The sequence below is a fragment of the Ictalurus furcatus genome, chromosome 29 (genome assembly GCF_023375685.1).
Source record: "Ictalurus furcatus strain D&B chromosome 29, Billie_1.0, whole genome shotgun sequence".
NCBI classification, from domain to species: Eukaryota; Metazoa; Chordata; class Actinopteri; order Siluriformes; family Ictaluridae; genus Ictalurus; species Ictalurus furcatus.
This window is the reverse complement of record NC_071283.1, coordinates 2,702,744-2,719,236: the sequence shown is the minus strand read 5'-3', so window position 1 is coordinate 2,719,236 and position 16,493 is coordinate 2,702,744. Positions and strand designations below refer to the sequence as shown.

At 39.3% G+C, this 16,493-nt stretch overlaps 2 protein-coding genes across 3 annotated transcripts in view; one reads left to right on the top strand and one right to left on the bottom strand.

Annotated features, from left to right (window-relative positions):
• LOC128604099 (hepatic lectin-like) overlaps positions 1–2,040 on the bottom strand; it is a 4,475-nt gene extending 2,435 nt beyond the window's left edge. The window contains exons 1-2 of one of the 2 annotated variants that reach the window (XM_053618914.1): positions 1,750–2,040; positions 428–543 (exon numbers count right to left, since the gene is read on the bottom strand). In XM_053618914.1, the coding sequence (XP_053474889.1) occupies positions 428–527 (100 nt within the window). In that variant the 5' untranslated portion in view covers positions 528–543; positions 1,750–2,040. Of the gene's footprint in view, positions 1–427; positions 1,135–1,749 lie in introns of those variants that run through there. The other variant, XM_053618913.1, reaches the window with a different exon arrangement.
• A 3,698-nt stretch (positions 2,041–5,738) lies between these two features.
• Positions 5,739–16,186, top strand: LOC128604004 (CD209 antigen-like). The gene is given in 8 exon segments (XM_053618776.1): positions 5,739–5,904; positions 8,391–8,607; positions 8,609–8,679; positions 9,000–9,124; positions 9,773–9,879; positions 9,979–10,120; positions 13,963–14,135; positions 14,236–16,186. Coding segments are annotated over 8 exon segments (1,080 nt in total). The 5' UTR covers positions 5,739–5,798; the 3' UTR covers positions 14,375–16,186.
• Positions 16,187–16,493: the final 307 nt, after the last annotated feature.

Below are 16,493 nucleotides of genomic sequence, written 5' to 3'. Positions count from 1 at the left end.
TGGCTGCAATTCTTTGATATCCATGACAGCAGAGTATTTTTGTGAATGTTTTCAACAAAAGGTCAAAAGGTTACACGAACACAATTTTTTTCATATTTACCAAGGGTGCCAATATTAGTGTATTTTATGCTTAGTTTATATTACATATATATTTTTCTCAGATAGCCTTTAATAATGCCTTTGACAAAAGAATAAAGTATTGAAATCATTTTCATGGCTCGATCGGGAAGCTGTCGCAAGGATGCGATGGACTTGAACAGGAAACACTGCAATCGCATGCATCACACACGACACTGTCAACAAACTTACTGAAAAAAGACCGAGTGAGAAATGCACACCCACTGATCACCTAGTATACATTTATTCAGGGTTATCAATGGGTGTTATAATATATATATATATATATATATTCCCATACTCAGCATACCTGTGTGTTGAGTTTGTAGGTTACTCTTGGTATCAGCTTTCTCCAGCTCTGTGTTGTAGCCTCTAAAATCATCCGCAATTTTATAGACGACCACCGTCATGTCCTCTTCATCTCCTCTGTTAGAAGTACAATGAAACATCTTTAAACTATAAAACACTAACCCACTGAATCACTGCGTGTGTGTGTGTGTGTGTGAGGATACGACTGTACATCTGCGCCGCTTTACTCGAGTGTCGTGTGTTGTGTAAGTGACCATGCTGCAGATAGAAAAGGAAGTGAGAGAACACAAGTGGTTCCTTGTGGTTAATGTGTGAAGATCCTGTTGTTTTTAACCCTTAAAGTGCTGCATTGTCATCAAATGAAGCACCATACTTTCATTATATTCTCATTGGGTTCATTCATCACGTTCTGAGCCCCTGTCACGTTCTTGGATGACTTTATTAGGCTACTGTAGGTCTTTCACCTGCTGCTTTTCTATCAGGTTGTACTTGGTAAAGGAGTTTGTAAAGGAGTTGGTTTGTTCCCGTATCTTGCAGAAGTGTCTTGCGCACTTTCTTCTGCAGCTTTAAAGTGAATTTGCAGCACAACATTTCCACAGATCCGAGATTCATTTCACAATCATTCTCAGCATGTCTGAGTCTCTACTCATATAGCCTAGTCATCTCTACTCACACCTACACTGTATGGACAGATGTTTCAAGACAAATGACAAATGTGGTTCTTTTTAAGAATGCCAAAAGTCAGAATAATTGCTTTGTTTTTTTTGTTTTTTTAACACGGCTAATAAAATAATGCTTGCAGAAAAAACCTTCAAATGAAAAACAAAGAAACACAAGGAACTGTTGTGGTTTTTTTGTTTTTTTTTTTAACAGGGTCTGGTTGTGTAACAGTGTTTGTGTGATAATATCCAACAGTACACATGACATGACATTGACACCAATTATATCAAATCACGTCCATTGTTTAAAACATGTTTAGTTCAAATGAATTCAATAAATATGCCTATGATCATAAATAATTAAATGAGTAAATGCAGCTAAAATATATATATATATATATGTACAGGTTAAAAAATGTTAAATCATTGAATTAATAAATAACACCGGATTTATTATCATATATATATTTATTTTATTTCACAATGTCCATTTTCGTGTAATAATTTTTTTCTAACGACCTTGATCATGTGGAATGTCATGACGAACATACTTTTAAAAACCTTGAAATAACAGCAGCTACAAAAATATATATTAATGTCTACATTTGGGATTTAATTCCATAACAGGTTTATCCATGAAACTAGTAAATTAAACCAACTTTACATGGTGATTGTCACGATTCCCCCTTGAAGCAGCGTGCTCTAAGCGCGAATGCGCGAGCACCTGCTTTCCCGTTGTTGACCGTAGTGACATCTGGACACGTGTGTTTTGTTTATGTTTGTCATGTCTCCTCCCTGTTCTGTCATTGGCTGGGATTTCACGTGGGTCTGTATTGCTCTCAGCTGCTAGCAGTTTAGACGCTGATTATGTCCACATATATACCGCGCGCCTCCCAGCACACAACGCGGAAGAGTAAGTGTTTGTTCCTAGATTCCTAGATTCCTAGATTCCTAGATTCCTAGATTCCTAGATTCCTAGATTCCTGCCTTGCCCCGTGTATGCCTGTTTGCCAATCGCCTGACCTCTTGCATGTTTGGGGATCACGTTTTGGATTTGTCTGCCTGTCTCTCTTTCCAATAAACAACTGTTCATCCTGCATTTGCATCCGTCCTATCTCTGCTCCGTCACGATTCGTGACAGTGATGTAGCGTCTGACACAGCGTCTATAGCGTCTGTGTGTGTGAGAGAGAGAGAGAGAGAGAGAACAATGGTGTTAATTACTTGTACTGTATATATATAGTTATTTGTATATAGTTATAAATGCATCATTTCAGATAATTTAATAACTGTTCAAATGTAGTTCTTAATTGTCTTATATTGAATATGCAATAATTGGTATGCTTATTGATAATGACTGCTTTCACACGTGGCAATAAGAAAAGATCATTTGGGGGTGGGGTTATTAACAGTACTGAGGATTTTTCACTGACTTAAACAGATAAAAATGTACATTTAGTTTACTGCTTTTCATTCACGTACAACGATTCCGTTAAAGTCTGTCTTCTCACAGAACCAAAAAAACTGAACATCACACGGATAATCAGCCCAGTTCCAGACAGGATCAGTCTTCTCACGAGTTATAACACAGTCCTCATCTCCTGCAGCACTGTCGGGTTCTCCTTGTCCCCAGAACCTGAAGGAGAGAATCAGAGGATCCGCTGTGTGTTTCTCAGGGCAATGAAGAGTCAGTAACTCATCATCATGGGAAAATATTAGTTCAGTGATTTCTTACCCAGTGTTCAGCTTTGTACCGTCCACCCACTTCCACTCGCCCTCTCTGTCTCCGTCACTCAGTCCAATCCAAGAGTTTCTTCTTCTCAGGATTTTACTGATGAACTCCTGTCATTGTAGTAGTACAATATCAGAATTAATATGAGAGGGTCTCTCCTCTCTCTCTCTCGTTCCTCTTTGCTGTTTATGATCACCAGGTCTGCTCCTCTCTCTTTACAGTCCTCTGTGCTCTCAGTCCATCCCTTCTCCTCAGTAGAGACGTAGTAAAGACTGGAGCTGACATACATCCATCCTGGATCCAGATTTATATTACAAGTTAATATCAGTGTGCTCATTAATAATGGTAACATTTATATAATAACAACTAATAAAGCATTACTCACCCAGTTTAGAAAAACTCTGGTGTTCCTTTCTATCCCTCTGTAACTGGTCTCTCTCTATAGTCAGGGTGTTGTAACTGGTCTGTAACTGGTCTCTCTCTATAGTCAGGGTGTTGTAACTGGTCTGTAACTGGTCTCTCTCTGTAGTCAGGTTGTTGTAACTGGTCTGTAACTGGTCTCTCTCTATAGTCAGGATGGTGAATTTGAGTCACAGCACCGTGACGGCAGTCAGCAGGAGAACACAGCAGCAGCACACACACTGCAGTCAGTCTGTAACACCTGCTCCATGTATTGTCTCCTCCTAATGGGGAATGGACACAGAAAAACATGTGCTTTTATCTTATTTGCATATTCCCAATATCTAATCAAACTTAACCCATAGAAATGACAAAAATGACTATTTGTCAAATATGTAATAATAATAATAATAATAATAATAAACATTAAAATAACGTGCTGCTGATGGTGCTGCTGTCCATCATGGACTCTCCCTCAGAACATTTTCAGAGCTGTTCTGGATTAACCCTTTGATTAGTTTGTCCTTTTTATACCATGCTGTTTCCTTGTTCTGGGTTTCCCCACGTTCGCTTGTAACATTAGTGATACATTCACATAAGTGTTTCACAAACATGAATGCCAGTTAAATAAATGAACAAAATTCTTTGATAATGTAATAAAGGCATTAATAAAGCCTTTCTAGGAGGATGTCGAGTGGTTATTCTCTATTAACCCACAAGGGGGAGCCACGTGAACTTTTGGAAAAAAGATAATTATTGCGAAATGATACAATTATCTTCAACATATCACTCTGGAGGGGTGCACGGTGGCTTAGTGGTTAGCATGTTCGCCTCACACCGCCATGGTCGGGGTGTTCTCCGGTTCCCGGTTTCCTCCGGGCACTCCGGTTTCCTCCCCCAGTCCAAAGACATGCATGGTAGGCTGATTGGGCGTGTCTAAAGTGTCCGTAGTGTATGAATGTGTGTGTGATTGTGTGCCCTGCGATGGACTGGCACCCTGTCCAGGGTGTACCCCGCCAGGTGCCTGATGCTCCCTGGGATAGGCTCCAGGTTCCCCGTGACCCTGAAAAGGAGTAAGCGGTTGAAGATGGATGGATGGATGGATGGATGGATATCACTCTGGATTGCATATAAACAATAATAACAATAGTGTGCAGTACAAATACAAATTACAACAACGTATAATCTTAATTCTACGTTATTATACGCGATATTCTATATATGAATATTAATTATACGTTATTGTACGCGATATTCTATATATGAATATTAATAACGGTAGAATGTCACTAGGTTAACACTATGACGTTGTAGATCAAACCGCAGATCTTAGTTAAGAACAGAAAGAAAGTTCTTTACATACGCACACAATACCCCAAAGGTACACTCATTTTACTGCCAATAAACAGTCAATAAACTGACTAAACTAGAGTGAAGCTGGAGAACTCTTTAATCCTGAATTAATCCCGAATTGTCCTGTCCCGATTGCGCATGCGTGGCATTTTTTACATTTTAATGGCGACAAACTAATCGATTATTCCTCACAGTTATGGCGTATATATCATGTTTGGTGCCATTATAAGTTTCCCTTGTGTTTAATTCGACAGACGAGATTAGTGTGATGCCGGTTATTAGCTGTAGTAACCGTGTCAACATTACACCGGAAGTAATGAACAAGTCCTGTTTACCCCCAAACGTAATCATAGAAACGTATAAAACGTGTAAAGTGTGACGAAGATTTGTGAAATGATGCTCCCTGTGGGAACTGATGAGCTTAGGGAAAGGTGCACGAGAGCAGCACGCGAGCAAACTGATTTGTTTGGCAAAGTTGCACTCCCATAACCCGTATTAAACGTGTAAATTCATGCATTCAAATAATGCATAATAAACGTGTAAATTCATGCATTCACATAACGCATAATAAGTGTGCAAACGCTCATAACATGCAACTGCATTGAATGCAACTACATGAACAAGAAATGGCGCGTGCTGGTAGTTCAGCACCAGTGTTCTACGTGTGAAAGAGAGCAGTGGTTAATGCTGATCTTAGATCAGTGGATCGTGTGTCTTGCAGCATCACAGTAAAACTACATAAAAGCTTCTGAAAAAGTAAATCTACAGATAATTCCAGATCCACTGCAGGAACGTGTCAACTAATTCATATGAAATAATTCAAACTGCTATAAATATATACATAGATTTTAAAAGCATCAGTTGAAAAGTCTAATCGCTTTGTGTAATGATGTTATGAAAAACAATTAATGTGATGAATCTGCAATGTACACATCATTATAACACATTATAACAGTTATTTTGATATTTCTAAAAAGAAGAACATCTACAGTATCGTGAGAATTGTAGCTCAAATGTCTTCACACTCTGACCACACGAAACCACCGATGCTCTCTCCTCGGCTGTAACTTCCTCTGGCTTGTGTTACTGGCAGTAGCACATTTATTTCACTTCACACAGAGTACAGAGCTGCAGCCTGTCAGTCACGTCCACACAGAGACGCAGTCATTTCATGTTTTAGTGACTCTTTTATAGATTAAAGATGTTTCGGTGTTCTTCTGAGCAAGAGGATATGGTAGTAGTTAACTATGAGATTGTAGACAATGTTGAAGGTCACGACCCCGACACACAGGATGAAGACGCTGACGCAGTGAGACGCCTAGAAGTACAACACACAGGTACAAAATGTTTACGTTTGCATGGCCAACAGTGTTCCAACATGCAGAGGTGCAGTAATTCAGGCTTTTCTAGATTACAGTGAGAGGAGATGATGGTGGATATCTGTGAGAATGTAGACACTGTTAGAGGTAACACACAGATGGAAATGAGAGAATTCCTCTCTTTACTCACTTTTTTTGAACCTTGCTTGTCTTTCTGATTACAATTACAGATCATACTTGTGCTACGCTATCTGCCTGTGTTTCGACCCCAGCCATGGACTTTTAACTTCAAATGATAAAGCTGCATGGATTTCTGCACTTTTATATACAGATTATACTGTCGAGTTTAAATCGGTTATTAGTTTTTAAATGACGTTTACAGCATTTAGCCGACGCCCTAATCCAGAGCGGATTACAGAAGTGCTTTGTGGTCTTCATCAAAACCGCATCCTCATGCTAGTTCACTAGATCAGAGACTAAGAGTACCATGGAGAAAACATTGAAAATTAGTTTAGAAACATCCAATGATCAGGGCTGATTATATCCTGTCAATCAAAAGAGGGCGGGGAAAACATTCATTTCGTGCTGTGTGTAAAGATGATGTCTCTTGTGTGGAATGACGACAAAACTGCAGTTTGTAAGCTCCGTAATTGCTCCACTGATAAAATTTTACACCGGATGCTGCACCACTGACAATTTTTTTTTTACCGTGCTACTCACGCTGAATTAAAGGGCCAGTACACCGTTGAAAGATTTAAATGAAGGTGAGTTGACAAAAAGGTATATATTGCACAGAAAAATATATTTGTAGAGTAGTATATTTCATATCCAGTTAATGTTAATATAGAAAAAAGTTTATAATATGTTACCAGTTTGATGTCAGTGATGAAGTAGAAATGCTTTTGTTTGTGGTGAGTGAGGGTGAGCCTGTCACCATTTCCCCTCGAGCTAGCACTGTAGCATGCAGCGTGCTCGGAAACCAGAAGCGCGAGCCGATGTGCGAGCTCTTAGCGAACGCGCGCTTTTGGGTCTTCAGTGACATTGACTTTGTTTACTTTCGACACGTGCTTTTGTTATGGTCTATGTCCTGTCTCCGTCCCCTGTATTGTCACTGGTTGTTTCCCGTATGTGTGACATCAGTGCTTTCAGCTGTCTTGTGTTTCACCCCTGATTATGTTTGTCATTTATACCCCTCGTGCCTGTTTGCACGGTGCGTAATATTGAGTGTTATCACCATACCAAACGTTTGTACCTTGTTCCGCGTTTTGAATCATGTTCATTGATGTAGTTTCTTGTTACTCGTTCTCGTTTCTTGCCTTGCCTAGTTTATGCCTGTTTGCAGATCACCTGACCCTTTTCCTGTTTTTTTCGACCACAGTATTGTCTCATTATTTGGATTTGTCTGCCTGCCTCTCTTTATTAAAAGTTCTTTTCTGCACTTGCATCCATCCTAACCTTCATTACGAGGAATACGTGACAGAGCCTAAGAGGAGGTTTTTTTAGAATTCAGTCAATTAATTCTGTTAATATGAATTAATAACATTCAGTAAGTTAAGAAATCTTACTTTAATCTTCAGACTTTAGTTAATGTGTTAATGTTAATTACAGTAATGTGTTTTCTGTTTATGAGACCAGTTACTGTGAAACAACTTGTTGAAATGGAGAGAATAAGGTTTTTATTTGCATTTCTTTCAGAATTGTGCAATTAATTATTATTAATTTAAAAGTAAGCATATCAATAATCCGTTATCAGTATCGGCTGAGAAATTTAGTATCGGTGCATCTCTAATGAAAATCCTTTTATATTATTGGCTAAGAATATAAAAAATAAACAAGGCGAGCCAGAATAAACCCATAAAGTAAGACGGAGGACAGGCCGGTCTGTGTGTGGGGAGCTGTAAGCTGCAAATGCCTCAGCTGATGGAAGATTTACCGCTTGCTTATTATTAGTAATATTGTACTGTTTATTATTAAATATGTCCATTGAGTATTGAGTTTGAGTCAAAATAATTTCCACTTCTGATCATTTCTTTCGTGCTCCTAGCTGTCTGTGCGCGTGCACTTTTCTGGAGTTTTGTGGGCGTCACTTAATGCAAAGGAGCTGTGTTGGGAACGCGCTCTGCGTATTACGGGTGATCAACATACACGTGCGATTTTGAAGAAAATGTTTTCGTGTTTTCCCTGTTTCCAAAAATCTGAAAAAGTTTCTGTAAATCTAGTGAAAAAGCTTTGCTCGGGTTGGCTTACGCAGTCATCGTGGTGCAAAGGGAGAACAGGTGACGTCATTCAGATCTGCAAGTCAGTTTATTCAAAACCAGCCCAAAGCCCCGCCCATCACTGCATGCGTTTAGTGGAAAGGGAGGAGTTTCACCGTGAAGGTGGAGGGAGTTACTGAGATGTTCTCCAGCTCACTGTTGAAGGGCCTTGTTACTATTGAGACTGTGAATGCTGGGTCTAACTTTGGAGATTAAATGCGACTCAAACATGTGTCCATTTCCCTCTAGGAGGAGACACTGCATGGAGCAGGTGTTACAGAGTGACTGCGGTGTGTGTGGTGCTGCTGTGTGTTCTCCTGCTGACTGCCGTCACAGTGCTGTGGATCCGATTCAACAACCTGACTACAGAAAACAACCAGTTACAGACCAGTTACAACAACCTGACTATAGAGAGAGACCAGTTACAGACCAGTTACAACAACCTGACTATAGAGAGAGACCAGTTACAACACCCTGACTATAGAGAGAGACCAGTTACAGAAGGATAGAGAGGAACTCCAGAGGCTTTCTAAACAGGGTGAGTAATACTTTACTACAAAACCGTCACATTAATGAACATCACGTCATAGTTTTAACAATTCATAGTTACATTTAATATAAAAGAAAACATATTAGAAACTGCACATAAATGCCCTTGAAATCTGATTCTCAGCTGCACTATCGTCAGAGCTGCTGTTGCAGAAAATTAATCAACACCTTCTCACCAATCACAATTTAAAATGAGTTTATAATGTCTTCTCTAACCAGACTGACTGTAGGAATGTTTTTTTCAATGTTGAGGCTTAAATAATTGTAATAATTATTCTCCCTTTTTTCATTAAAATGATCGGGATCCAGGATTGATTTATTTTAGCTCCAGTGTTTACTACATCTCTATTGAGAAGAAGAGCTGGACTGAGAGCAGAAAGGACTGCAGAGAGAGAGGAGCAGACCTGGTGATCATAAACAACAAAGAGGAACAGGTGAGAGAGACAGATAAAGACACCAAGTGTTGGTGTTATGGGGGAGACCAGTCACCCGTATCTCGACAGTTCTTTGGATATGATCTCATCGGAGATAAAAGGAGGGACATTAGACAGTATAATCTTTCTGGATGGGGAACTTAGGGAAGAGACCATCGTAAGTTCATTGTTAAGTATAATTCCTTTCTGGACTAGCTTTTTTGCTCTATCGACGTCATTCACAAACACTACAATTGCATTGTTCATGCGGGAGGCAGAGACAATGTTCTCATGCCCCACCATTTCTCCTACCGCTGACACACACTCCTCCACACGCGCCCTGCACACCTCCCTGACACCGTGCCGGCGAGTTAAACTCTCACACAGCCGCACATTTGGAGCCGCCATGCTCCTCCACCGCCACACACACACACGCACACAAACACACGCACGCACACACGCACTTGCTCGCTTTCACACTCGTTCACACAAAAATGTAATTAATGTTTACACGGAAAAAATTGCATGAAATGCCGAAAAAAAGTTGGCAAAATGCCACACTCGCTCCTCTACCGCGCATGCGCATAGACAGAGAGCGAGAGAGAGAGAGAGAGAGAGAGAGCGAACGATACCCTTATTTATTCTGATATTGTACTACTACAATGACAGGAGTTCATCAGTAAAATCCTGAGCAGAAGAAACTCTTGGATTGGACTGAGTGACGGAGACAGAGAGGGCGAGTGGAAGTGGGTGGACGGTACACTGCTGAACACTGGGTAAGAAATCACTGAACTAATATTTTCTCATGATGATGAGTTACTGACTCTTCATTGCCCTGAGAAACACACAGCGGATCCTCTGATTCTCTCCTTCAGGTTCTGGGGAAAAGGAGAACCCGACAGTGCTGTAGGAGATGAGGACTGTGTTGTAATTCATGATCACACTGATCCTGTCTGGAACTGGTCTGATTATCCCTGTCATTATCAGATCATTTGGATCTGTGAGAAGACAGTCGTTATCTGAATTACTGCATGTGATTGAAAATCAGTAAATAAGGTGATATTTTTATCTGTGTAGGTCAGTGTGTTGTGTCTGAAAAATCCTCATACTGTTAAATTAAGCCGAATCAAGCAGTGATTAATAATATATTGGAAATATACTAAGTTCCTATAGATGTTAATTAGGTTTCTGAACTTGGTAACAGACTAATTGATGTTTGTTTGTTTTTTAGAGAAACTCGTGAAAATAATGTATAAAAGTCTCTGATCTTACACTTTTACGTGTGTCTGGTTTTAAAGGAGTGTTTATTAAAGCAGCACCAGTTAGAACACATGAGTGAAAATCAGCTTTATACAGCAGCTTCTACCAGCAAATATATAACATGGACAGTAGTGACTTTATAAATAACTCACTCCCTATGATTCTAATAAGGTGTCGTAGATGGTGTATGAGCACAGAGTCATAACAAGAAGAACAGGACACTGGAATTACTGTTTAACAGACTGATTGGTGGATATTTACACACCAAGCACGTTGAATATAAAACTGTACCATTTCCGTTGGGGAAATCTCTCTACCTCTTCACATCACATCACCCCGTTGTTGATGATTTTACGATAACAGTAAATCTTCAAGTGTTTTATTTCTCTTATATCACACCAATTTGCCAGTGTTTACAATTTTTTTTTTTAAATTATTATTAAAGTAGGATATGGGATTAGATTTGTGCCAAAAGTATTGAACATAACTTTTCAAGAAACGATCAAAAATATAAACAGTGAACGTGGGGCAAAAATTTAACCTGGTCTTTTGATAACATTTGTAAACAAAGTCAATGCAAACTGCAAACCCAGAAGCGCACCGTCGCTCTTCAGGTTTGCGCTTCGGGTTTCAGAGTGCGCTGCGTGCTCCAGGACTTTGCGTGAGAGGAAATCCTGACAATCATGAAGCTTCAGCAGCTTTACTGAAATGTGCAGTCTGATGATAAAAACCACAGATGACTTTGAAGTGTTTGGTTTATAATCCAATTAAAGTTGACTTCCTTTTCCTTATGGTGGCACGGAAGCACAGCGGGCAGTGTTTCTGCCTCACCACGAGTGGAGAATATTTGGGAATTTGTACTACATTTCTATACTTAAGTATTATTTGGGGTATTTATACTTGAGTAATGATTGGGTATTGCTGAAATATGAGGGAATAATGTATTACTAGTGAAGAGGATGAAGCTAGACACAGACTTAGCGATGCTGCTCTTGGACAGGTGTGTAAATGCTTTACATAACCATTCATGTAGACAGTCGATGTACACTCCACAGTTCTTGTGCGTGTGTGTTGACGAGAGAGTCAGTGCAGTACAGGGATATGGACGTGATAGCTGATGAAGTACTGGAGATCTCCTGCAGGAGAAAAAAGAAGTGCAGATCTGGGTTTATAAGGTAACACATACCCCTATTAGCAAGTTGCTTCAGTTCTTTTCTTTAAGGAACATCTCGCTGTATAGCTGAACATTATTTTCTTCTTTTTTCGTATTAAAATGTTAACAAATGTCTGGGACAAATATTTGGTCTTGTTTTATGAATAAAATAAATACTTGTTTTTTTCATTATTTTACCAGAAAATAAGAGAAGTGAAATGTTAAAACCTATTAAATTGCTAATTATAACATGAATAATTTAAAGATTATGTCCAAAAAACTGGCTCAAGTTTAATGTTTACTTAAATGCATTTAACTGTATGATTATGTGTTTAAAAATTTTTTTTAAATAGTTATGCCAAAATGTCTCTGGTGCCCTCTAGTGGCTGTCTGCAGTATCACTGGAATCATATGGGATTAATTTTCCGTCAAAAGTAGGTTTATTGCGGTCACGGATCGAAAAATAATAAGCGTGAATCAAACATTTAAAAATATATATATATGTAAAAATTATATTGCACAAAACTGAGACATGAATTCAAAGTATTTTTTCATTGCACACAAAATCGTTTTTCTTGGTGTTTTTTGTTGTCTACAATTTTCTGCTCATGTTTTCTTTTTTTGAACGCTTCGCGCTTCTTATTCTTATTCTTCTTCTTCTTCCCCGTATTATTATTATTATTATATTTTATAATCACTTCCGCATTCCCCGATTCCTATAGAATTCTATGGGCGTGTCGCTGTTTTTTCCCCTCGCGCTTGTTTCCACATTCTCCGCTTACTTTTCCAAATGTTGCAGGTGGAGTTTCATGTAAATTGGGGGGGGGGGGGCTTTAGCGTCACCATTGGTCCATTTCAGAACATTTTGTATATATTCACAGGCAGTGCTTTTAGAGAGGCTTTTATCACGACTACAGGAAGCCATGCAGCGCGTGCCTCTGGACCTGGATTATTTCTATTTTATCTGCACAAATAGCATGATATTGATTAGTTCACACACAAATCATGAACATATGCCTCAAGAGCTAGTGCAATGTCTTTCAAACCTGTGTTCTGTTCTTTGTAATCGACTTTCCTCATCGGTTGTGAATGAAATGGCCGGACCAACGGGACGTCCCAAACTCACTGTGTCTGAGCAGCAACTTAGACAATTGATTGAAATTGGACTGAGTGTACATTTCATTTCAAAACTGCTTGGCATGTCATCATGAACAGTTGAACGGAGAATGCAAGAGTTTGGCATTACAGTGAGGGTAAGAGTTAGACCAGGGGTCTCCAACCTTTTTGTGAGTGAGGGCTCTCTGAAGGGATAAAATAGTCTAGAGGGCTACTTTTTTTCCCATTATTTAACTGGAAAATAAGAAAAGGAAAATGTTAGAACGTATTAAATTGTTAATTATAACATGAATAACTTAAAAATGATAAATTAATGTAGCTCAAGTTGAAAGTTTACGTAAATGCATTTTAGTGTAAGATTATCTGTTCCAATATTTTTGCTCACCCACCAAATGTATTTTTTTAAATTAAAAATCGTGATGCCAAAATGTCTCTGAGGCCCTCTAGTGGCTGGCTGCAGTACAATTTTTACCTGGGTGCAGCAATTTTGAGCAAAAGTAACCAAAACTATGACAAAACACACACACACGCCCCTGCCCTATATGATTTTCTTTGCTTAAGAAAGTGATGAAAATGTCACCTTCTTAAATTCGCAGTGTAGCCCTAATGCTATATTAGTATGTTCATACGAATGCATTGTACATTGCATATGAAATGGAGTAAGTAGAAATGTCTTTGATTCAATCAGCGGGTGTCGCAGAGAGATAAATTGAGAGAATGAGAGTGAGAGAGATAAAGTGAGAGATAGAGAGAGCGTGAGAGAGATAAAGTGAGAGAGTGAGAGCTTTAAAGTGAGAGAGTGAGATAGATAGACTGAGAGAGAGATAAAGTGAGAGAGAGATAAATTGAGAGAATGAGAGTGAGCGATATAAAGTGAGAGTGAGAGAGATAGAGTAAAGTGACAGAGAGATAAATTGAGAGAATGAGAGTGAGATATATAGAGTGAGACATATAAAGTGAGAGAGATAGAGTAAGAGTGAGAGAGATAGAGTAAAGTGAGAATGAGAGTGAGATATATAGAGTGAGACATATAAAGTGAGAGAGATAGAGTAAGAGTGAGAGAGATAGAGTAAAGTGACAGAGAGATAAAGTGAGAGGATGAGAGTGAGAGATATAAAGTGAGAGAGTGAGAGAGATAGAGAGTGAGAGAGAGATAAATTGAGAGAATGAGCGTGAGAGATATAAAGTGAGAGAGATAGAGAGAGTGACAGATAAATTGAGAGAATGAGAGTGAGAGATATAAAGTGAGAGAGAGTGAGAGAGAGATAAAGTGAGAGAATGAGAGTGAGAGATATAAAGTGAGAGAGTGAGAGAGAGATATATATAAAGTGAGAGAGAGAGTGAGAGAGAGATCAAACCCACATATATTTATAGTTTGTGCTGTCCTTTGCAGGAGTTCATTCTTAAACAGCTTACAAGCAGCAGTCAGGCTTGGATCGGACTGACTGACAGCGACACAGAGGGGGTGTGGAAATGGGTGGACGATACACCACTGACCACTTCGTAAGAGATTAGGAACTCAGACTGAGAGGGTTGAGTTAAAGGTGCATAAGTAAAGACAAATGAACACTGTTTAATCTGATTCTGATTCTCTGGGTTTCAGGTTCTGGTCTGATGGAGAACCGAATAATGCAGGCGATGAGGACTGTGCCGAGATTATGGGTTGGAAGAACAGCTGGAACGACAGATCATGCTCTGCAAGTGTACGGTGTACCTGTGAAAAGAACGTGTTTTTGTTGTAAGGTTAAAATAACAGAATGAGCAACAAGAGGGTGTGTGTTACAGTGATTTCATTATTGGGAAGGGTGTTCTTGGGCATTAAAGGAAGCGGAGTAAATGTTACGTTACGAGAGGTAAGGCGGGAGCAGGTGCAGATCACAGTCTTTATTGCTCGAACACAAGGTCAATAAACATGAGCAGCGATATGCGGTCTTAGACATGAAGCGAGATTCAAGGCATGAAACATAAACAGGACACGAGAACACGACCGCTTAACATCGAGGTGGCTAACACTTACATGCACTTAGACTTAGTTAGCTAGTTAACCGTATCTCCATACATTCAGTTCTTCAAATAATACTGCGCGAAATGCAACGTAACATGAGGGCTTAAATAGCAAACACAATCAAACTAAACACAGACAGCTGGAGTAAATAAAGACACACCCTCAAACATCAACCAATGCTTAAACAGGGGGAGAACCAAAACAAACAAAGACATGTGTCCATATACAAGAGTGCAGTCTTGGCTTTAGAGAGCGCACGTGCACGTCAACGCCGCAGTGCCATCTGCCGGCGGGAGCATAACAGTAAATCTGTGATAACATTGCTGTAGCCCATGCGTTTGGGTGTCTCATTGCTTTTATAAAACAGTGTGGGGAAAAAACAATATGATAAAAAGTTGGGAGATTTCCAACAACAGTTGGAATGATCATCATTTATGATAATCACGATAAAAAATTATTATGCCATGCAAAATGTAATCGCAGATTTATATGATTAAATTCAATTTCGATCGATTTCTCACAGAAAGCTGCTGCAAGGCTTCGGAAAGCTTGAATATATCCAACACTGGACTAGTTTTATCGTCGCTTGGTGCTTTTCCGTCCTTAGCCTACATTCACTCCTACATAGCCTACATTCTTGCATATATTGTGTTCCAACTTCCAAGGATAAACAACGGAGGGAGGAGTAACTGATGGAATTTCTATTTGATGTTAATAATAACAGCTTCATACGGGCTAGCTTCAGAATCATAGCACAAAACATCGAACATAAATCACATTGTTTTTTGAATAACTGGGTGACTAGCTGTCTTCTCCATCTTGCTCTCTCCTCTTTTTTACATTTTTCTTTCCTCTTTTGGTATTCCGATTTTGTCTATCCATCTACCTGGTGCGTGTAACGACTCACAACTGTGAAATGCCGCGTTTCTGAATAATCCGTGAACACACACATGCATTTGGCAGTCTGAGGTTATTCATTATAGCTTGCTTCTTAATAGATTATTGTGCAAAGAGGCCAGTTAAATACCAAAATTATATACTATGGGGTTCTGCTGGGCCCCCTGTCTGACCAGGGCCCTTAGAATCATCCTTATCCCTTCCCCCCCTCCTACCCCCACCGGTGCCCCTGGCCAGGGGGTCAGGAGTAGCTCATTGCTCCTGATTAATTCGGAGTACTCCTGTGCCTCCCCCTGGTGGCTGAAGATGCAGCCCCAGGCTGGGCTGTTAAACACGTGTAGTCAATTTCTTACTTGTAATATAGGAAATGACAAGAAAGCACTCATAAAATAAGATTATAAATGTGTACTTTAGTCATCAAAGAGCATCAGTTGTACTTCAGTCTTGAAAAATTGTGGTTTTTCTAATAATGAGTAGCTTTGCGTGCAGAGTAATGGCTGCCAGTAATGGAAGAGCGCAAACTGTAGTAGCTTCCTGTGGTCAAAGTGTGAAAACATCAGAACACTACAGAAACAACAACTTACTAGAAGCAGTGCATTAATAGAGAAATGCCATACAGCTGGAACTACTGCAGATCTGCTGTTATAGAAAATTATTCAGATTTATTCAAAGTTATATATAAAATTATTCAGTATCTTCTGACCAATCAGATTCAAGAATTCAACATTGCTGAAATATATTGTATTAATTCATCATGATTTTGTCTGACTGCACTTTTTATGTATTGTGATTGTAGTAGTAATCAGTGAAAAACATTTAAAATCATCATCCATGACTAACTTCATACTAAAAAAAAAACCCTGGTAAACTCCTCATCAGGAAGTCTGGTAGTCACATGACTGTGTAGTGACATTTTGCATGGCGTCACTGCTGCATTAAGGCCTTCCTGATTAAAGAGT